We start from the raw sequence: 22,966 nt of genomic DNA on the forward strand, positions 1-22,966 counted from the left end.
AGTGAGCTTTAGCGGTGGTGGGAGGAGGATTTTGTTACTTTTGGACAGAGCCAGGCTAGCCCCATTTACGAGCTGATAACTCCAGCTTAACAACACACAGATACAACAGTAAAATCAATCTTCTCATCCAACCTTCGGAAGGAAAACAAATAAGTGAATTTCCCAAAATGTCGAACTATTCCTTTAACAGTCTCATTTGTTCAATAGACAAAGACGCTTCGGGAAACAGGGCAAAGTCAAAGCCTTAATCAAGTAGACAGTGGTGACGTTACATGACACCGAATCAGCAGTGCATATGAAGACCTATGCACACACACACACACACATACACATACATAACACCTTTATGGTTTTTTTTTAATAGCTAAGATACTCAGCATTCCTGAAACAATGCATTCATTCATTCAGGGCCTGTTAAATGAAGACATACGGAAGAAGGAGTGGACTTTTGAGGAACAAAGAAATACTACATTTACACAGGAAAATAAAAGAAAACAAAAAGAAACTGATTCATGGGACAAACATGGAAATTTGGAGAGGGTGCTGCAACCAAAGCTTGGAGAGCAGTGCTTTCAGGAGGGTTTTCCCCCCACGCCAAAATTGAATGTTTCAAATGTATGTACAGACAAATTTTAAAATCGGAGGGATTCTCAATAAAAGAATAACCTAATTTAAGTGCCTCATCATTTAACCCAAGGAGCACGGAAACCCCTTTTTACTCACCGAAACAAAACTTGCTGGTTGAGCAACATTTCAGCCTTTTGTTTCAAAAAAATAATTATAAAAAATGAGCAGGAAAAATAACAAATAAGAAACAAAAACACCAATTTCACTACAGCAGTAAATAACTGGACTAAAACTGAGATCCACTGGAGTAAATGAAATTGTCATGTGTCGGTTTCAATTTAAATGGTTCAAGAGGTTCTAATGCTATTTTCATGACGTGGAAAAAAAAGACTATTTTGGGGAACTCGGCATGGTAAAGTCGTTACCATTTTTTCCCTTCTAATCATGGAATCGATCCCTTTATTTTGGAATGCAATCAAATGGTCTGAATCACCTCGGGAAAGCAAGGTAATCGCTTTAACATCTTCTTAATGAATGTCAAAATCTGCACCTTCAAAAAAACAAGCTGTTACCTTTTTGATTTTTTTCAACATTCAATGAAAAGGAAAACAAGGAATTGGCCAAACATCCACCACAGCAACAGCTCTCAATTGTTAAAATTACACTACATCTGGTGGTTAATGTACCACAAGAATTTGAGAGGGTTACCTTTACTCTGGGTTGGGGGGGGGGGGTACCATTTCTAGTGCACTTTTCTCTGTCTAGTAATTACATTGTCAGCAAATGCTTAAGCCATGAAGGAAAGGCCACTGTTACCCAACTGTAAATTCACAAAAAAGCAAGAACATATCCCTTTTAGCAAACAGCAAGTAGTTTTTCTGAACGCAGAATAGTTTTGTTTTCTTTTTTTTGTCATTAAGTTGTCGCTCTCTGTACAAAAGACAATTTTCCTTCATAATGTTACACATTTCTTGTAGTAGAGTTTGTGGCCTGGCTTCGTCAATGCATGAGTGTGAATGTGAGAGAGAGGTGTGTGTGGGTGTGTGTGTTTGTGTTTGTGTGTACAGGTGTGTTTAGTAACATCTCCAAGTCTATTAATCTTGACGCTGCCTCCTCCTCTCCTCCTCAGATTAAGCTCCTGAACTTAGCTTGATGCTCAGAGCTCCCACAAAGCATATGGTTTGTCCTCCACCGCTGCTTGTCGGCGACAAACACAAACTGAAATCTCCAAAAGCCCTCAGAGCTGGGGATCAACAACATATCACCCCGTCTGAGAGGGGAATGAAAAAAGGATGCCGGCTTTTTAATTTTCCGCTTTTATCCACTTCCTGTGTTAGCTAGCTTTGAGGGTGTCCCAGAGTCCGTCGTCGGGTCACCCCGCGGCCTTGTGCTTGCCCCCGCAGCAGCGGCATGCCTCGCCACAGTGGTGGCAGGCGCGCAGAGGCAGGTAGCAGCACATGCAGGGCGCGATGAATGACAACGCCACCAGGGCCAGCCAGCGCAGGCAGAACTGCTCGTCGGACGTGTCACACGAGCAGGGGTCCGAGAAGTCGCCCTCGGAGTCGGACATGCAGTGGTACAGCATGCTCTCGGCGCACAGCATGCAGCTGACTTTGTAGATGCACTGCTTGATCGGGTCGGGGGCGTCTTGGCACTGCCCCCGCCAGTTGTCCTCGTGGTTGAACATCTCCCGACAGTAGATGCAGCGCGAGCGCTCGCCGTCCTCTCGCCGCCGACGGCCCTTCTTGGACTTGAGCAGGGGCGAGGGCTGAGTCTTGATGGCCGTGTCCTTGCCCAGACCCAGCCCCATACCTGTTCCAATGCCCATACCGGGGCCAGAGTGAGAGTCCCCACAAGGGCCGTCGGGAAAGAGGTACTCGCACTTCTTACTGTCCAGTTTGTGGAAGGCGGTGGGGAAGTCCATGTCCTCGCGGTCGGCCTCCTGTTTCCACATGACAGGGTGGCGGTAGTCCTCATAGCCGCGGATGAGCACGTCTTTGCGTGGGTTGATGCGAACGATCTCCTCTTCGTCCATGTGAAAGCTGACATGACGAGTCGTCTTGAAGGAGACCTTTAAATGAGGTGAAATTGAGAATTAGTTGGGACTCCACATTTTCATAACAATGAGATGCAATTTTTGAGGAACTTATAATAAAAATTTTGGACATGCGATTGGTTGTGTGGAGGAGAGGCGGACCTGTGGAGGCAGGTAGCGGCGGTTGCTGGAGGGGAACTCGTCGAAGGGTTGGGCGCGGACGTAGCAGCCCCTGAATGGCTCGGTGGAGACGACGTTGTTCAGGGGAGAGAAGGGCTCTTTCATTGGGGTACAGATGGAGGGAGGCTCGTCACACACCTAGAGAAATACAGATACAAATATAAAGTAAGTTTGATAGTTACGGGAAATTAATTTGTAGAAAAACCCATGTTTTCCCTCAGAAGGACGCACATCAAAGAAACACAAAACATCTGACGTGATTCATTAATTCACTTAAGTCAAGTATTGGTTGACGCCCTTAACATCTATCATTCTATGTTAACATCAAACCGTCAAAGCACTGATGGTCGATTAAGTCCGTTTTCTTGACCACAACTGTTTTGACTCGGGGTGTGTAGGCCGTGTGTGTGTTCCACTTGCAACCACCAGGGGGCATCCCGTGCCCACGCTTGGCCAAATGACTGTGCTGTGTGGTGATGACTCAAGGCCCTTCTGTTAAGAACTCCCAGTTCCCATCAGCCTTGCATGTGTTCCCACAAACATTTTAACTGATGCAAAATCTACAAACACAAGCCTAAAAAAAGAGGCACTTGAAACATGCGAATAAAAAAAAGAAGAAAGAAGAGAAAACCGAGCGAACATTCCTTCCAGCTCACGCCAAACGATCTGATAATTACAAGAGGTAAGCTCACTGTTGACATCAATCAGAAGGTGGTGTCTATAAATAACATCTTGTGAATGTCGGCATCAAACACAGTTTAAAATAAAACACAGCAGAAAAAGGTGTTTCTAGAAATAAAATAATAGATCCAAAAGAAGTGGTATAATACTTCAGTACTCATGGCAACAACATCAAAAGTGATGGCTATTCATGATTCATGCGTGCAGAGGTGATGAGAGATGGGGGAGGATTGTCAGTTATTACATCAAGAGCTGCGTGATGATATTTCACGTCCAGCGTTATTTCAGCAACAACCATCTGTATAATAATTTCCAGCTACGTATGCAAATTACATGAAAATAAGCAGAATTGGGGGGTGATTAAATTCAAAGTTGTGCCTTCTTTCTCATTACAGTCTGAAAATGATCCAAATAAACTGCAGAATAAAGGGTCTTCGAGGTCTTCGGAAATACACAAACATGGACGCATGCCGAGTTATCTTCACACGTACGAGTTTGATCCGACCATATTCGAGCCGTTGTACACACTGGCTAGCTGTCCCTCTTTTCCCACACACACCCCGACCTCATCAAGGCAGGGTTAGTCCTCCTCTCTTCTCCTTCTCCCACCCTCTCCCTCTCTCTGCTCTGCGTGTGGAGGAGGCTGCTGGCTCTGGTTAGTCAGTGCCGTGTGTAAAGTAGCCCACGCCAGTGCTTTAACGCACAGCGGAAATCTGGTTTGCTCCCAGCTGCTGCTACAGTAATTACTGTCCTGTGGTTGCTAAGAGATGCTTCCTTTGACTTCTTTTTTTCCCTCTCTTTCTCTTCTTTTTTCCCCCCCTCTCTCTCTCTCTCTCCTCTGCTTGCTCCCCCCCCCCCCCCCCCTCTCTAGACTGCTAACACATGGTGTGTGTATGTGTGTGACTTTGCTCCCTCTTTGCCTCCAAACATACCAAGTGGTGTAAACGCACATCCACGGCGTCTGCAGGGGAATGTGAGGAATAGGAGACAGTGGAGGGAGAGGAGAGAAAGAACAGAACAGGAAAAAATGACTTTGTGTTCATGTGTGTGTGTGTGTGTGTGTGTGTGTGTGTGTGTGTGTGTGTGTGTGTGTGTGTGTGTGAGAAAGAGAGCGAGAGGCCAAAGAGTCTGCCGAGGGAATGTCATAAACCAGCTCCAGCTGGAGAAATGCAGCACAGAACTTAAAAAGCCAGATGACAGCTGTGTGTGTATGTGAGAGAAAGAAAGAAAGGAGGTGGTGGGGAGGTAGGCGGGAGGGGGGGGGGGGGGGTGAAATGGGAAACAGACTTGGGCTTCCTTTTAAAGCGCTTGCCTAAGCCCCACCATTCAAAGGCATGCGTGGGGGCCAATCTGGAGCTGAGCTGACCCTAGAGATGTGGCTGGGTGAGGGAGGAGAGGAGAGGAGAGGAGAGGAGAGGAGAGGAGAGGAGAGATGGAGGTGGTGGGAGCCAGGGGCAACCTGGCTCCACACCAACATCAGGGATCCATGCACTTCCGCCCTCAAAGGCACAGGGGCTCAGGACAGGGAAGGGCTGGGGGTCGGCCCACATACTGGAAAAACCTACAGAACATGCTAGATCTCTGCGTCGGACTGAGAAAGAGAATGGAGAAGAAGAAGAAGATGATGATGTGCATGCTCGGACGTTTGATCGCAAACACTGAATGGTTTATTGTCTGCATATATGTGTGTTTCTCACACTCTAAAAATAGGGCTCGGCTTAAGGCGAACCACGACTGGTGCTCATCTCTGTATCTTGTTAGCGTAAAAACAAAGAGCCAACTTCCAGGCTGCTCTTCATGTATCCCTTTAACAAACTGTTTGACATTTTGGGAAATACGCTACTTAGCTTTGTCGCAGAGAGTCTCATAGGCAGAATATGAAGCTACGGCTAGCCTAGCTCTGTCCAAAGGTAACAAAACTTGCCTGCCAGCACCTCTAAAGCTCACTTATTAACATGTTGTATCTTGTTTATTTAATTTGTACAAAAAAACAAAGTGTTAGTTGTGGCTCTTTTGTCCCTAACCCCCTAAATACAACCACAATATATTGTTTTTTGTGTTTTGTACTAATTAAAACAAAGTGATTTAACATGTCAATTAGTGAGCTTTGGTTGTGCCAGTAGGCGGATTTTGTTACCGTAGGACTAGGGCTTCAAGAAATCGACCAAAACAACCCAGTACCAAGTAGTATCTAAATTTCTCCCGTCAAACGATCCTTTTTGTGCCCAGATCTAAAAAAAAAAAATGTTTTGCTCGCAGCTAGGGATGTCCATAATTAACCGTTTAACCGTTAACCGACATTAAGCATTTTAACCGATTAACGCTATCGGTTAAAACGGTTAAAAGAAATATTAACTCAAAAGCTGAGCGGCTCAGAGGAGCGGCTTGTCACTTTAAGTAGCTGGTCCACCTTAACAGCCCACCTTAAGAGGCAGAGCCGGAGTTGCAGGATACAGGAAGTTGGCTCCGGTCTCTGGCTCGCTTGAGCGGAGCGGAGGAGTTGTAGTTTCGTAGTATTTATTCACCGACAAATAAACTGTACACACACTGCTACACCTACGTTCACAGCTATAACGCCACCAACAACCTCACACTCACCGCAAACACACACACACACACACACGGTCTTTTGGAAACTCGCTAAAGTTACGTAGACTACGTGTGCGCCGGCGAGCACGAAGCCTCCGGCATTGCTAGAGCTGCTAACGTAGCACAAATACACACACTGTTTGTTGGACACTCGCTAAAGTTATGTCGGGCAGACGAAGTATCGTTACGCCGGGCAGACACACAGTGTGGTGGAGACTTCTACTGGGAAAGCGGCTGCATGTCCGCGACCCTAAACGCAGCATCGTAGCTGCTGAGTTAACGCTCCCAGACGGGTGAACTGGAGCTTCATATTTAACATACGCATATGAGAGCGGTATCAAACCTCTCATCTAACTCTCAGCAACAAAGCTAAGAAGCACATTTCCAAAAATGTCAAACCATTCCTTTTAAAACGCCCTCCTTCCTGGCTCCAAGGTGCTTTTTGGAGCTCCACTGAAACACACCAAACCAGTCTGAAAGTTTCTGGTCTGTGGAGTGAGGCTGTAAAAGTCAACTGGCCAACAAAACCTCTGTGTACTAAACTGATAAGAGAAAACTTCCTGCCAGCGCTAAATTAGATGCGGATGTTTTCCTGTGGCATTCGAGAGAGAAAAAAAAAACACATTTTTCTTTGTACTAGCGGAAGGACTGTGGTGGTACGGCATAATTCCTGGCAGTGGGTCATCACAGCTGAGAAGGGTGTTGTGCAACCAGGCATTTTTTTCTTCTTTTTTTCTATATATATGGGTAAAATATGTTGCATGTGCATATAGTGTGTGTGTGTTGTGTGTTTCTGAGTGAGAGGAAGAATGTGGTAAGCTTGTGAAGGGCATACAAGTGGGTGCTTTGCCTCAGTGGGCAGGATGTGGGTGGAGGAGTCCGTCCCGAACGCATGTACATTGACACACATGCACGGACAAGCGTGCTCACACGTACACAAGTCAAACGCTTGTAGCAATGCAAGGCTATCATGAATTGAAGTCATTTTTCTAAGAGTTTTTTTTTTTTTTAGAGACGTCTGAATCTAATCAAGGAACTAAACAAGGCTTGATGGTGACCTCCCATGCTGATGAGAGACAGTGGTGTCTGTTTTCTCAACAAGGTCATGACAGGACAGATCTCCTGCTTCTAAAGGGGGGGCCATCAATAACACAAACTAAAGGCTAGAATTTTCTATATATTATACTATACACCATATCCCTCCCCGAGCCAGTTGGAGACCATTTTTTGTATGAGGTTATCTGTACGAACAGTGGTGATGATGGAGTATTAAGCAACACACCTTGTTGTGTGCTGGTATTTGCTAGCTCTCTGGCTGCAGCCACTGGTTCACTTCTCTTTCTCTGTAGCCCAGGTCTCCGACCGCAACATTCGGATGCCAAATCACCATGGTGACACCCTCGGTGGCTCACTCACTGAACCTTGTGAACACCCCCCTTCTACCCGCACCCCCAACCCCCCCCCCCCCCCCCCCCCCCCCGCTGCCTAGCAACAGTGGTGCCATTGGATTTCCTGATTCCTGATTCCTTAAAGAGGAACTTCGCCACAGGAACAGGAACGCAGCTCTCCCTCCTCCTCCTCTTCTAGTCCACATCGTACAGGATGTAAGATGCTAGGCAGGTCAAAGGTGATGACGAGCCTCTGACGAGCGCTCTAAACTATGGCCGCGGTCGAAAAGTCTTTTTTTGCTTAGGAAGGTTCCTAAAGTGAAATGACCCGGAAGTATCTCAGTAGCAGCCATGATAAGAGCAAATTCTCTAAATGCTAAGGAAAGGTGCTTCAATGCTTCCTTTCTTATCTCCTTTAGCATAGGATACACTGGACCATCCTTTACCAAAGGAAGGGAGATAATAACATCCCACAATTCCTTGCGGCCACAACTTTTAAAGCAACGCACCATTCTGCCGTTCATGGAAACAAACAATTTGCATATCTTGCATATTATTTTCATACAGTCACATACTAATGGGATTCATAAATATGAATGGGCAGTGACAGCCATTTGGTTTCACTTTATTTCTATTTATTTATGTCGAACAAGTAACAAATATGTAAAAAAAACAAAACAAGAATAACAAATAAAATTAATAGTAAACATAGAGCAAACAAATAATCAACATGAATAAAAAGAGTAGGAAGAAATATACATGTAATGGTTCTACTCCTTCACCATAACTCAAAAAATAACTCTTTTTAACTTTTCTTTAAATTCCAACCTTGGTAATGAATAGTATTTTTCACCGGTTGTCCACGTTAGGTCAGATAATCCTTTATTATATGTTGATGTAAAGTGTTCCAGCAGTAGAAGGACCTGCGGTATCTCTCTTTCACACACTGCGGGTGAAGGTGCCGGTCACTGAAAGACCGATTTAAGAACGCACCGGGTGGAAAAGCGCCTTTTGTAGTCCATCTTCGGAACATTGTAGTTTCACCACAGCAGACCCGAGTCACTAACATCCGCTGCCGTCGCATCATAATTACGGAGCCTAGTGGAAGTGCAGTCGGATTCTCTTAACACCACGGTTGTCTTTTCCTAAGTCCTTATGAATTCTCCTTCACATCTTTCCTTGACCTCATGACGTTTTCCATCGAGGTCAAGGAAAAGTGGTTAGGAAAAGACATCAGGACGTAATTTTTGGACTTCTCGACCGCAGCCCATGGGAGGTTCAGAGTGATATCAAAGCTCCAGTTCAAGCTTGGAGTCAGCAAAAACTAGAAAACACCATGCAACCCTGCAATAAACTTGTTGCACTTGTTTAGGCTACTATTTTAGTTATTTGTGTTGACCTCTTTACTATGTTTTGAAGCTGTACCTTTGTGAACACCACGAACTAGTGTAAGAAAATGGCCCGAGTTGAATCAACACCTCTCTGAAACAGTGTCAACAGTAATTAATTATAAGTGTGTTTGCATTACAAGAACTGCCTGTCCTCCTATGAATGCGTCTTTTCACCTACTTTACAATCAGAAGTAGAATAGGTGACTGACGTTCCTGTAACAGGCCTGATATCTAAAACAAATGAACATGGGCGTTTAGACTTGAACTATATACCTGCTGCCTTTCTCTGCTCTAAAGAGAGCACGGCGTTCTTAACCACACATGTCGACAGTCAATAGAGCGCCACATGCCAGGAACGGCGCAAATGTATACAACGTCTTAACATAATGCACCTTAACAGTTCTCAACCTGTCAACAAAAAGGGGCCCAGCTCACGAAGACACGCATTTCGGTTTATAGAGCATTTTCACCCAAGCTGCCTTTTGAACAACCGGCTCCTGACCTCAGGCGAGGGTTATTATATCGGCATCAATTGTAACAAGAGTGACAGCTACCAAGTTAGATTGATAGAGACAGCTAAGCCTGCTCTAGCACATTCGCTGGCCAACACCCAGCTCCACCTCAGGGTCTGGCTGGCACTGGTTAAACACCTGTAAATCTCCAAGAACAACTGTTGGAAAACAAAGGCAGGTGTCAGCGCCTGGCTGGGTGAAACATATGGCTGGGTCAAACATATGGCTCAGGTTCAAGCTATGACCTGCCTCCTATTTAATAGGGAGGGAGAATTATAGAGTCATAAATCTAACTTTATAAAAACCTACAGTGGGTGCACTTTAGCATTCTGAACATCCATTTGCCCCTCCATGACACCATGATACTTAATCAAAAATTAATCGTGTTTAATGTTTTTTTTTTTTTGTGAATGTGTGTTGCTCTGTGGCGCATTTTCTAACAAAACAAACTAAATAAATTTAGCTCCACACGCTCACTTAAATAGCTAGACTCCTCAAAGTCAGCAAGATAAACATGTTCTCACGTAACACATGTATTTTTCATACTAAAACTCTTAATCTCACTCACCGGTAGTCCATCCTCGGGAATATCCCCATCCCCAAACGGCCGACAACCTGGAAGAGAGAAGGAAGAACCCAGAGGGGAAAAAGATCAGTGGGCTGACTATATGCTTAAACCAAATCAGGCACTGTTACAGTTAAATAAGCAACTTAACGCTTACTTAAAGGCTTAATGAAGTTCTAACAGAACACAATCTATGTTTCAGCATTGTCTATGGCATATATCTTGATTAAAACCCTCACAGCCACCAATGGTATTGTCGACATGTATCATGAGGTTTTTGTACATAACAAAGCCTGTATAATAGCACATACACAAAGCACTATTGTTAGTGTATTCTTAGATAGCTAAATTCATTTGATAAATACAAGAAAAACTTGTTTTTGGAGCTTGTGGTGCTTTCCATTTGAACTGAGAAGTCGTAATTTCTGAGTTCCCAGTCGGAAATTTCAACTGGAACGCCCCCCAAAGTCAGATTTCCAACTCGGAAAGTCGGACAAACCTCACCAACCCGGAACCACAAAATCCAAGATTGCTGCTCTGTCAATCAACAGTAAAAAAGCTGTAGTAAATACTGGTTATTAGCACTTCTGTCTTATTTGTGTCAATCACACAGTACTGTCCAATTTTCTGTGGACATTTTGCTGCAGTGTTTTTATGCGCAAAAAATCGGTCGTAACGTGTTGTTATCAATGGCAACCAATGGCTAACAGTAGCTAACCTGGCTGGAGCAAACCCCATTCATTTTTCCGACTTGTTGTACTGGAACGCGGTCAACTTGGGTGTGATGTCATTCCAAGCTCTGACATCCGATTTCTGGGTTAAATGGAACGCAGCATTAACAACTAGGTGGTAAAACCTCACGGAACACCAGAGAAATAGTGTACCAGACTCGTCAACTTCCTGCTACTATTTTCAAAAACCTCAACTACGTTTCTAAGAATATGTGTAATTTATATTGTATATATCAAAACCACTCCACTCTCAACGGATGACATCTCCCCTAAAAAGCACGTTTGAGCCAGCAGATTGACATCGCTGATTCTTGTCAGGCCAGAATAGGACAAGACTTCTGCTTTCCTCTGACTGTAGCCCTAATGGGGAAATGAAAGCTGCTTTGTGTCAGTGGGGCACACAGAAGTTAATGAAATATGCATGTCTAGAATAATGTAACCCCGACCTCGGCTAAAACGCCATGTGCCATTTCCGCGTCCAAAACACCTCGTCTGCTGATGCTGGAGTCGGAGCTTATGTTTCACGTATCAAGCCGACCATGTTACAGCTTTTCATTACCACAGAGAATGAAACTGGGGACGGTGTAACCCGAGGAAAGACACTAATGTTACTGATATTTTTACACAAAACGCTGTTTTGTTTGACTCTTTTCTACTAATGACGCAGGGTGACTGTTTTCACAGTGAGGGCGCCATTATTTAATAGATAATATTGTTGTCCAATATTGTAGTATTATTGTCTTTAATGGAAAGACTACCCAGAAGTACTACTTAAATACTGCAACAGATTTTAAAAATGAATCTGAAGGGATGTCGACAATGTACTATTCTTGATTTTGTGACAATAACAATAACAACAACACCCAACTATCTTAAGGTGTAACTTTGGAGTTGCTGTCTTTTGTGTCAATCCTGCATCCTCGGTCTTATTATTTAGGCAACATAAAGTTAAAGGTTTTATGATTTTGCTGGGTGATATGGCCAAATACTTCAATCCCGATATGTCATTTCATATCTCGACAACAATTTCTCATTTAATTAAGAACGTAAGTGCAAAATGATCAGATTTTCTGAGAAATTTCAGTCAGTATGTGTTTGTTAATATCAATTTAGACGACATAGTTGTGTATCGTGATATCTCGATATATGTTTTCATCACAATATGATTCAATGGAAAGACGATGAATTGTCATATTGAATTATCGCCCGGTCCTAGTTGGAGATGTAATGAATGAAGTCCAACAACAAAAGTGAAGAAAAATGTACACAATAACAATATGTTAGCCACATGTCTGGCTCCAAATCAGTTTCAATATGTGGTGCAAGTTTAACAGCAACTGAACTGTTGAGTGACATTGAGTAATCTGAAAAATGGATATAATTTCAACATGATTAGTACTGTAAAGGATATTGGTTTAGGTCAGTATGATGTGTGTTATGCCTTTGTACTTCCAGTTGCATGATTAATATTAAAATAAAGTACTATTTACTATAATTATCACTTTACAGGTACTGATAGACAGATTAGACCAGTATTGGGATTTTCCCATGCCTTAGTAAACATACGACACTAGTGCATGTCTACAGAAACTACAGCAAACCTAGCACTTGATTTTCACGATAAAAGAAAACACTGTTAAAGAAACTTAATAGAAGAGAAAATGGTCTGTCTTGGCAATGTTGCGGAAAACAGGGATTAAACCATTTCCACTGGGATGAAGGGGAAACTGTTTGTACCTGGGGCATCAAGAGGCTCTTTTTAAAACTTAGGTTCACTTAATTAGGATCACTGAGGCCTCATTTTGAGTCTGTCTGCTGCATTCAGGGAGGGAACGCAGCAAAACAGAGGACAGAAAGAACTCACTGGTCTTGTGTTCGACCCAGTCTGTCCATCAGTCTGTCAGTCTGTCTGTGAATCACATGGAGAAAGGTGTGTGTGTGTGTGTGTGTGTGTGTGTGTGTGTGTGTCTGTATGCATTTCTCCACTACACCGAAAGAAAGAGGCTTCCTGCAGCACGACTCTGGCAGTGCTGGGCCGCGAAGCTGCCTGAGCCATGTGCCCGGCGTTGCCATGGCAACAGAGGACTGCAAGACTGATACACACACGTGTGCACACATACACACAGGCAAAACATATTCTCTCTCTCTCTCTCCCTCTCTCTCTCTCTCTGCCTCCCCCCCCCCCGTTCCCCCCCCACATTCACGCAGCAGTCCAGCAGCAGAACGATGCAACAGGAATACAGAAGAACCTGCCTGCCTGAGCTGAAGAGAGGCATTACACAACACTGGCAGAATACAGAAAGATGCCAGGAGAGAAAGGAGAGCGGAGGGACGAGAGGACAGCAGGGGAGGGAGGGAGAGAGAGAGGGAGGGAGAGAGAGAAGTGCAGGCAGGCAGGCACTGGGGAGACGAAACTCACCATCACCTGCCCTAGCTGACTTTCACAGGAAAGAGTTGAAGCATTTACTAGCAGACAGACACTGTACAGCCTCTGGGTGAGGTGAGGGGAACGTGTTTAATCACACTGACCAGCTATCAGAGACGTTCAACCTTCTTCCCGAAGCATTTATGAATGCTATGTTCTGTTATGTGAACTAGGAAAGGTGCTCTATACGATATCCAGAGCATTAATATAGCAGCAAACAACTATTAGCTATGTAAAGATATAGTGGAGTAATGTCTACCTGAGCAGACAATGAAGTCCCTCTCCCTGTGTGTGTGTTGTAATCTGAGTTCTCTGTGCTTTGTTTACATAGCGGGCCACTGGCTCACGGCCGCCGCTCTGCACGGCTCTGATACGGCGGTTACAGCTGATGACGCCGTCCCAACCGACGGCGTCATCATGGAAGCATAGCAGAAATGCTCCCAATCCCGCACTTAGCACCTTTAACTATTATTGTCTATTACTCGTTTGGAGAAAAAACTCGCAATGTCAGAAAATGGGGAAAAACATTCATATCGCTTGCTGTCCGACCAACACTCTAAATCCCCAAATTCTCAGTTTGCTATCACAAAAGGAAACCTAACTAAGAAACCCAGCAGATATTTATATTTGAGAGGCTGGAAGTACTACATTTTGGGCATTTTAGATTATCAAAATTAATCTTCTGCCAATCTACTATATATCAAACAGCCAACTAGCTCTCACACCAACCAAGCAGCCCTGACCTCCAATATGACATCCTCACATTAATATAGTGTTGTGTTTATAGCCACGGGTCAGAGCTATTTGCAAAGGCAGCGCTACAGTAGTTGCCCATGCTTACCTTTTACCTAGACTGTGTGTGGACTTGTGCCCAGGAAGTACAAATCTCAGATAAACGCTTGTGGGCAAGAGGCGACTGATGCCTGGCGGTGATAAGCCTTTACGATACGTTCTGCTGTACCTCCTCTACGCTCCCCAGGGTTCCCAGGTCTAGAGAGTAAAGGAGATTATAGCTCCCCAGCCAGCCAGCCAGCCAGCCAGCCAGCCTCTTGTGTAACACGGGGCTGGGTGGCAGATTGCTGAGCTGGCGATTCTCCTGCTAATTGGATGACTTTGCAACCTCTGGCACTGTACTGAAAAATATTGCTTATCAGGACCCAAAGCAGCTAACTAAACTCAGAGACCCAGCTCCACCCAAGTGTAATATCAAGTTTAGCTTTAAAAAAAGACTTGTATGAATGCCACGCTGAGCACAGACAGACCAAACTCTACCTTTTTTTTTTTTTAGACTAGACTAGCCAGTCCTCAAACTTGAGCAGCACAAAAGCCCAACCTGGTCAAGTTTCTCCTGACTAAAGCTCTGCCCCTATCTCAGGTTGCCACCCATTCAGTGTGTCCCAACTCCTGCCGCCCCTCTTTCTTACCAGCGCTCCCAACCCCTGTCCTAAATCACCCACTGTGTTGCCCTGCCAGTCTCTACAGGAAGTGGGGAGTTTATCTGGGCAGCTGGCGCTGATAAGATAACACAGGAGGGGTCATGCTTGGGTGAGTGAGCAGGTAGCTGTGGGGGGGAAGTCATCAACGCTAATCAACACTATGCATCTCTCCTAGAACAGATGCTAGGTCAGCCATTACAAGCCAATGACAAACAGGCAGCAATACAGGCCGCTAACAGAACGCATGCCATGTTCATACACATACGCCCGTATCGTTTTACACATATTGGACGGCTGCCAGCACACATAGTATAGTGCAACCTCCTGAGAGGGGATTCCAAACAAACCTGGTGTTTTGTTTTTGAACTCGCACACATGAGTGCACCATTAACGACCCGCTAAAACACACACACACACACACACACCTTGGTTGATGTCCTCAATGGCCCGACGTACGCCCCGGTCAAAGGCGCGGGCGTCAGCGGGGCTCTGGAAAGTCAGTCCGAACTTCTTGTCGTTGATCCTCCAGTGGTGGAAGATGGGGTTGACCTTGTTGTATACTAGGTCTTTCTGCAGGACACACTCCAGCACCACCTGGCAACAAACACACACACACACAGTTTGAGAGTGAAACAAGGCATATATATATATATATACATTTGGTCAGGCTAAAGTTAGAATGCAGACTGGCAGCTGCACCGTTTAAAAGGTTTAATGATGAAACTCGCTGGGGAACACACGTGTAAATCCTTCATCTTACTCCTTATCCTAAGTTGTTTAAATGTGCCACATTCAATCACTCCGCAGCAACATGAGTATGGAATAGAGGGAAAGAGATTGAGAGTAGAGGCCTGCATCTGGAACAACACACAACTCCAAAAATAGAACCAAAAAAATCATCCCTAAACCCAATAATTTCACATACTTCTTCGGATAATTCGTAAAACACATTCTAAATGGTGGGGTTTTCATTACAGATGATGATAAAGTTGGAGAGCAGTGGTGGTGGCAGAAGAAGGGGGGGTGGGTGGAGGGGGTGAGTATGTTTTGGAGCCTGGCAGCCCAAGTGTGTGGCAGAGAGAGACTGTGTTTCCAAAGCCTATTATTAATCAGGGCTACTGGGCCGCCTCCCGGCCTTCCTCTAGGCAGATTAAATGAAATGAGAGACGGCCATTACAGTCTTTGAGGTTTTTTCTACCGACGTGCACGAGAGGTGGCTTAATGGGGTGTGAATGTGTGAGCGTGCGCATTGGTGATCTGCGTGAGAGAAAGCGTGAGCGCAGGAGCTGGTGTGATGAAAAGCTCAATGACCCGAGCGCTACACTGTGCATCTTCGCGGGCGCACAAACCAATACTGGTCTAGTGAAAGCAGATGGCACCGTTCCCCGTCGATCTGGACAACAGTCAACAACATGCACGCTTTAAGAGGTTGACACGTGGCAGCTGTACGAGGAGGTTGCCGATATGCGATATGCGTGTCAGAGAGGGTGCACACATTTCATTCTGAATGTCTGAGCGAGAGATGCTTTTTGCGTACCATTTTTAAACGTATCGTTTTTCGGGCATGCGGAAGACGCGTCTCACAATATCTGTCCTCATGTCACTGTTGCATACATGCCTCCCCAAGAAAAAGCAGGGGCAAAGGTTAAGCCTGTGTGTTTATCCAGAGCTAGTGGATAAGGGGAGGGAAGAAGAGAGGGATGGATGTGAGGAGAATGGGGGGGTGGGGTGGGGGGGGAGGGTCTGGCCTCTGGGGCTGATTGTGGAGGCGAGACTGAACGGAGCCGGAGCAGGTAAGGTGAGCGCACGGCGAGGCCGACAGAGGAGGAAGTATCACAGTTGCATGGAAGGACGATACTTAACACCGCATTCCACACTGCGCTCAGAGAAAAGAGGAGGAGGAGGAGGAGCCAGCCCCGACAGAAACAGAGCGGAGGCTGGAGATGTTAGAGGAGAGGAGAGGGGACGGAGACGGAGAGACAGACGGAGGTGAGACGTGCAGAGAGTAGTGAAGAGATAGCGTGAGAGCGGAAATGGGGGGAAGATAGAAAGAGAGAGACTACGTTTACATGCATACAAGAAACCAAGCGGGAGAAATCAGGCTACAATCTATGAGCACTGCCTCTTCCATCAGAATTGTAATAATCATTTCAACAATTTTGGAATAAAATATTGTATGTTTTGAGCATATAAAAATAATTTGCTGTGTATTGGTGTATCAGAAATATACATACAGTATAGAAGCATGCTATAATATTTACTGAAGGCTTAGTAAGAGGCATTGGTTGATATTTATCCATTCACAAAAAGACTTCCAGCTAATAAATAGCTCTGTGTATTGGCAAGAATCTGGCGATACGATACGTATCACGATACAGGGGTAACGATTCAATATTTTGCGACATATTGCGATACTTAAGCAAGGCGATATATTGGCATTTTTACAAATCTAATTTTAGGAAAACTGTCATAGTATAGATACACCACCACTACATGTATAAAATGTAGTTTTTTGGGAAATCGATACAGTATCGCAAAACATAATATTGCGGTACTCATGTGTATCGATATTTTCTTACACCCTCCCCTACTAATAAAGCATCTTATTCTAGCAGAGATAAGTCAACAAAATCAAATGATAAGATCAACAGTAGAAACAAACAACTGTACCAAGTGGGCCCTTTTAGAGTAAGCCTGGACTACATCACATTCACAGCTGTATTAATCAGAGGGAGTCACAGACTATGAATGTCAGGAAGCGAGGTGAGAGCTTAGCCAGAGATTTGTCATAATCCAAGAGCCAGTATGGTAAGTAATCATCAACCAATTAGATCTGTAGTTTTTAAAGAGAGTCAGAGAATCAAGAGTGAAGGAGAGAGACAGAGACAGAGAGAGAGAGAGAGAGAGAGAGAGAGGGGGCAAGGAGGAGAGTGATTGGTAGCTATATGGAGAGCCAGCTGAGTCATCACCAGTACACTCTGTGCCGCATCACTGCGCTTATAGACAGATCCCCTCCACCTCTTCCGTCTCCCGTCTCTCTGGCTCCACCTCTGTTTCCTGCTCTTTGACTACACACATCTCTTTCCCTGATTCCTCTCATATCTCATGCACCCCGATCACCTCATTTCTTTCTACCAGCTGGAATCGTGCCTTTGTGATTTTCAAAATAACTGCATCTCTGATCTGTTTATTCTCTCTCTATCTAGCTCCTAGCAGGGATGGGAGATGTCATTGTGCTTTTTCTATTCTGTCCAATTCTGTGCTGAATTAAAACACTGAAATTATATCCCTTAAAACAACGGAAGAAATTGGCTAAAAACATGGAGCAGCATTTCCCTTTTTCTGTGCTTTAGACATAACAAATCAAACCAAACAGCCTTACAAACATTCAGTTTTCAACATCACTCATACAACATAATTATGGTCTTTCATTTACCTCTGAAATCAAAACACTGTCGTTACTGTTTTAGACAATACTGTGGTAACAAGTACTGATATTGCCCTGCGTTTTTCTTTCCGACAACAGCTAACATATTCTTATGTGGTTTCCTCTGTTGCTGTTGTTTTCATGGGACTCATCGCTCTTGCCGCTCCTCTTCTGATGCCCTCAGACTGTCGGTAGCGCTGCGGTTGACGCCAGCACCATGGCACTGGGTGGCATCCCGACAGACCTACATATGGCTGGGTGTTTGTTGTGGTGGCTGGGGGTAGACTCTGGCGGTGATAGGGGTGTTTTTACCACATCCCCAGAACAGTTGCCGGGGTCTCTGAGCCATGTCTATATACCCCGCGTCTGAACAACAGCATTCCCGTCACACCCTTTCCTGTGCCACACACACTTGGATAGCAACGCGCAAAACACAAACAAGCCGTCAACATAAAATGAGTTCAGTCAAAGAAGATTTAAAAAAAAAAGGTGATTTAGACGCCCTGCTGTAACAAGCCTCTAATGTCGGATCTTTGGTCTCTTAGCATCATGGTGGCCTCATCGGTCTGCTGACATCTGACAGACAGTTCTCTCTCTCTCTCTCTCACACACACAGATTTACACTCTCATTACCACAGACCAGGATTATCCCAGAGCATCTACTGGATCTGTTTTAGATCTACAACACAGAATGAGTCTGTGACAAGAAGATCATGAGCTTTACAGCAACTAAAGCAAAAAGCCAGAAGGATTAAATACAACTTGATCTTTAGGAGCATTGTTAGCTTTGTGAGGAAACAGAATGACCGTGCACTTTCGCAGGTTATGTGTGTACATGTTGCCAAAAATATGTGTAAAAACTCACAACTATTTAACATGTTAGTAAGCAGACATTAATAATGAGTGAGCTCCACATGCTCCGCTGCTGTAGGACATTTCACTATCTGTGATTGAAGCCCTATACTGCTGGTTCTGTTGCAACTAGGGATGTCACGTTCACCAATACTTCAGAAAATGTCACGTCATGTCACTGTGCTGCTTACCGGCTGCTAACAGCTAACGTTAACTAGCTCTCGTCCTGCCGATTTCAACACGGGAGGTGCCGTTGATGCACATTATGATGCATTCAGGCTCTATTGGTCGAAGGTAAATTCGAACGTTATCATGTTCAAAATGTAATCTTGTAAAAATTAATTTTTTTGGCGAGAAACTTGAATAAATCCAGTTGTTTGAAGGAGATGTTTTCACAGCAATCTAAAATAGATAATAGAGATGGAATTATGGCCTGTTTAGCTGCCTAACAAAAAACAGTATGCAAACGGTAATAAAGGAGTGGATGTTGAAGTACATGGGATTTATAGTTTTACTTTTGTTTTTACCGTGTTATCAAATTGGTATCGAGAATCGTGTAATTTCTCTGGTACTGGCATTGGTATCGACTACTAAATTTCTGGTATTGTGACATCCCTTACTGCAACTACTGATAATGTGCTTGTAAAGGTTAATAATTTGTTTGATCCTGTAAATGTTGATGAGGCTCAAATATTACTGCATATTGATTTTTATTTTGTTGAATTAAAAATCGGCCTAAAAAAGTAGCATACACTATTGTATTGTGTTGCAAAAGACCCAGCTGCATCCATATCCAAATACAGAGTTGGAAGGAAAACCTGCATTGCATTGATAATGCTTAGTTTGTAAACTTTTTAAGACTTTCCACTAGAGCTGAAATGAGTAGTCGATTAACCGTTTAGCTGTTTGACAGAAAGTTAATCTGCAGCTATTCTGATAACGAATTATTTGTTTTAATTCTAAACATTTGCTGTTTCCCGCTTCTCAGATGTGAGGATTTGTTGCTTCTATGTCTTCTATGATAGTTAAGTGAATGTATTCGGGGTTTCGACTGTTGGTTGGACAAACAAGCAACGTGTTTATGTCATCTTTGAGCTCTGGAGAAAATTTTGTTGGGCATTTTTCAGCATTTTCTGACTAGAAAATTAGTATAATTGTTAATTGTAGCCATACTACAAAATATTCTGCTTTTTAAAATTAAATCATAATTTTTTCTACATACGTTTTCCTCACGTTTTAACTATATTAACTCTAGATAGCGTTATACACATAGACATTTGGGGGGAGTTTTACTGTTAGTATAACCAGGAACATATTTTCCTGGCTTCATTTACTGACACACACAGTCTTTACATCACACATCAAGAAAAAGGAAATGCTCATAAAAATAAAAAGGTAGGCAAATCCTTGTGTACTCATGGAAAACCAGAGTGAGCGTGAATTTCCAGCCCCTATTCCACCGTTTTGGTCCCTTCCGAGCTCTTTGTGCGTTTCCCACATCCCTCATCCCACATTCTCTTCTCCTGAGTAATCTGCCCTTCTCCCTGATGATATCATCATGCATCACAGCATCACGCAGTTCGCTCCTATTTTCAGATACCTGCGCCATGGAGGAAAGCCAAACAACCACTTCCTGTGTGTGAGTGTGTGAGTGAGACAGAGAGAGAGGGGGGAGTCTGGGAAAGGGGGGCTTCGGGGTGATCTCATCCAAGAGAATGCACCATCTCCGGTTTGTGCACCTGAATCAGAAGGAATGACTAAATAACCGAGGATGTAAACACATCAACCAGCTAGTTACATGTATGGTATTTACGCAGCGTAGCTACGTTTCCACATTATGAGCTATAGGGTTCCCCTTACCAATTTGTCTTTGAGCCTCTCGCCCCTGATGTGGAACTCCACAGCGATGGGGCTGGGACTGGGGCTGGGGCTTGGACTGGGACTGGAGCTACAGGGGCTGAGGTTGCTGCTGCTTCCTCCGCTGCCTCCGCTGTGGGTGCTGCCGCTGTCCTCCGCCCGGCCGACCTTATAGACGGTGACACAGCTAAGGCCTCCGCCCCCCAGGGGAAGCCACCCACCACTGGAGTCATCCCGAGTCATGACCACTGCTCTCACACGCGCATAACTGTCACTGTGGAGGAAGGAGAGGAAGGAGAGGAAGACGGGGAGAGTGGAAGGAATAAGAAAAGAGGGCAAGAGCAGACGGGGAAAAAATGGTTTAGTGAACATGAGCATTTAAAATGTTTCGGGGTCTTTTCTGGTGACCTTTTATATCACTTGGATTACAAAAACACTATCAAAAATAGATATGAAATATAAAAAATATGAAATATCAGCCAACATAATACAGTTGAACCGCAGCACAAACCAGTCCTAGTACAGTACACGTAGCCTACACAAACATGGTACACACCATACAGACATACAGATAAGAGAAAGCGAGGAGATTGGTCTGAAATGTCTACATCACATTTGTCCAACAATTTCGAGAATTTTAAGAGTTCACCACATGCCACATTACACCAGAAACTACTCTGATATTGACATTAAATCAAACTACGGGGGAAATCTGGCTGGTTTCAGAAGCCGCTACTAGCGACACGCTAGTCTAAAATCTGCAACAAAGCTAAAAATAGAACGTGAAGGAGCAAAGTCAAGTATTCAATTTTGGTTTCAGTGCATTATATAACAGACTACTGGCTAAGATTTTCTAAAGTCTGAAGCTGTCAGTGTATGTTTAACCCCGACCAGAGGGTGACTGACCATATGGCCAAGTTCAGGCTCTGGCTGCTGTTGATTTTTAAACTTTCCCCCTGAAGCAGGTGGTTTCAAACTAGACAGCACATGACAGCGCCTCAAGCACACATCAACTTCTTTCCTTTCTTATTTTCGATGATACTGTTGTACTGCCGCTTTGAATCACGGCGTAATAAACGGTTACCTATAATGTTATCTACGGAACTGAAGGAAAACATACTAATAAAACGACAAAGCGAGAATGAATCATAGGGGAGGTTTAGGTTTTTTTCAAACATACAGCAACATAAACGCACTTTGCTCACTGTTTGACATTGTTCAAATGTCAAACAGCCACAAATTGGAAAAAGGCTGAACTATCATATAGTATAATAATCCAAATATATAAAAGGACCTCTACCACAATATCACATCTGAAGCTATAACACTCCCAGTGTATCAGTAGACTGTATCACATCATACTTTGATACTGACTATTAATTATACATCATAATTCTACGTCTATATCCTCGTTCCATTTGTCTGTCTCTCCTCTGCCTCTCTGTCCCTTCACTTAGAGTCAGATGTTTCCCTGATTAGATAACACAGGCTTGCATCGGGCCACCGGAAATGACAAAGGTCAGGGTGTGCTGAGGGCAGCGTTTTGCAGAAAACTCCTGGTAACATATTAAAGACTGGGGAAGATTTGAGAGCTGACAGAAAACGGGCGAGGACAGTGAAGAATGTGACTGCCGGATGTCTTCCTGTGTGACACATTGCTCTCTGGCCGACGTCCGGGTTGACCGAGGAAGATTACGTCACAGGGCCTGAAACGTTTTCTAAAGAATTTCTCCTCTGATAGTGGCCAAATATGAATCAGTGATTAAGAGAAATGTCACTAACTAGTAGTTCCTGCTCTAAAAGAAGAACGGCTGCGTCCTCTCCCCTTACTGCCTCTCCTCTCTAAATCATGGCCTACTCCATAACGCTAACCTTTGCCCCCCTGCCTTCCACGCCCTTGGCAAACCTCAGTGCCCAGGTTATTGGTTAGTAATTAATCCAAAAGCCAGTGAGCATTAAATCTGAAACTTTTTTCCTTTACGTGAAAGCTTTGATATCCTGGCACCTGGTTATGGTTAACTAAAGTTTGATAAATACTGGAAACTCAAAAATAAACACTCTTCATTCAGGCCAATTCTGGTCTGTTCAGTCACACACAGACACAAACGCAAAAGACAAATGTACAATTTTATCAATATATATGAAAAGCCTGCATTCATTTCTAACAACATATTGAACATCATTGCCACACATCCCCAGCAACTAACTTAAACCAATTTAACTGCGTCTTTAAAGCGGCTATAATCAGTATTTTTTTAGAATAACAATGTATGACATGACAATATGAAAGGGGTCCCTGGTAGTGATGAACCTACAGAGGTATCACCCGA

The 22,966-nt window shown here is 44.1% G+C and overlaps 1 protein-coding gene across 1 annotated transcript in view; it reads right to left on the minus strand.

The window, feature by feature from the left end:
* Positions 1-1,460: 1,460 nt before the first annotated feature.
* Positions 1,461-22,966, minus strand: part of spred1 (sprouty related EVH1 domain containing 1) — a 34,006-nt gene continuing 12,500 nt past the window's right edge. Inside the window, exons 2-6 of the mRNA XM_074609839.1 lie at positions 20,640-20,910; positions 14,926-15,094; positions 9,912-9,958; positions 2,765-2,920; positions 1,461-2,638 (exon numbers count right to left, since the gene is read on the minus strand). Of these exons, the coding sequence (XP_074465940.1) occupies positions 1,940-2,638; positions 2,765-2,920; positions 9,912-9,958; positions 14,926-15,094; positions 20,640-20,910 (1,342 nt within the window). The 3' untranslated portion in view covers positions 1,461-1,939. The remainder of the gene's footprint in view (positions 2,639-2,764; positions 2,921-9,911; positions 9,959-14,925; positions 15,095-20,639; positions 20,911-22,966) is intronic.

Source organism: Sebastes fasciatus, chromosome 15 (assembly GCF_043250625.1).
Source record: "Sebastes fasciatus isolate fSebFas1 chromosome 15, fSebFas1.pri, whole genome shotgun sequence".
Taxonomy (NCBI): domain Eukaryota; kingdom Metazoa; phylum Chordata; class Actinopteri; order Perciformes; family Sebastidae; genus Sebastes; species Sebastes fasciatus.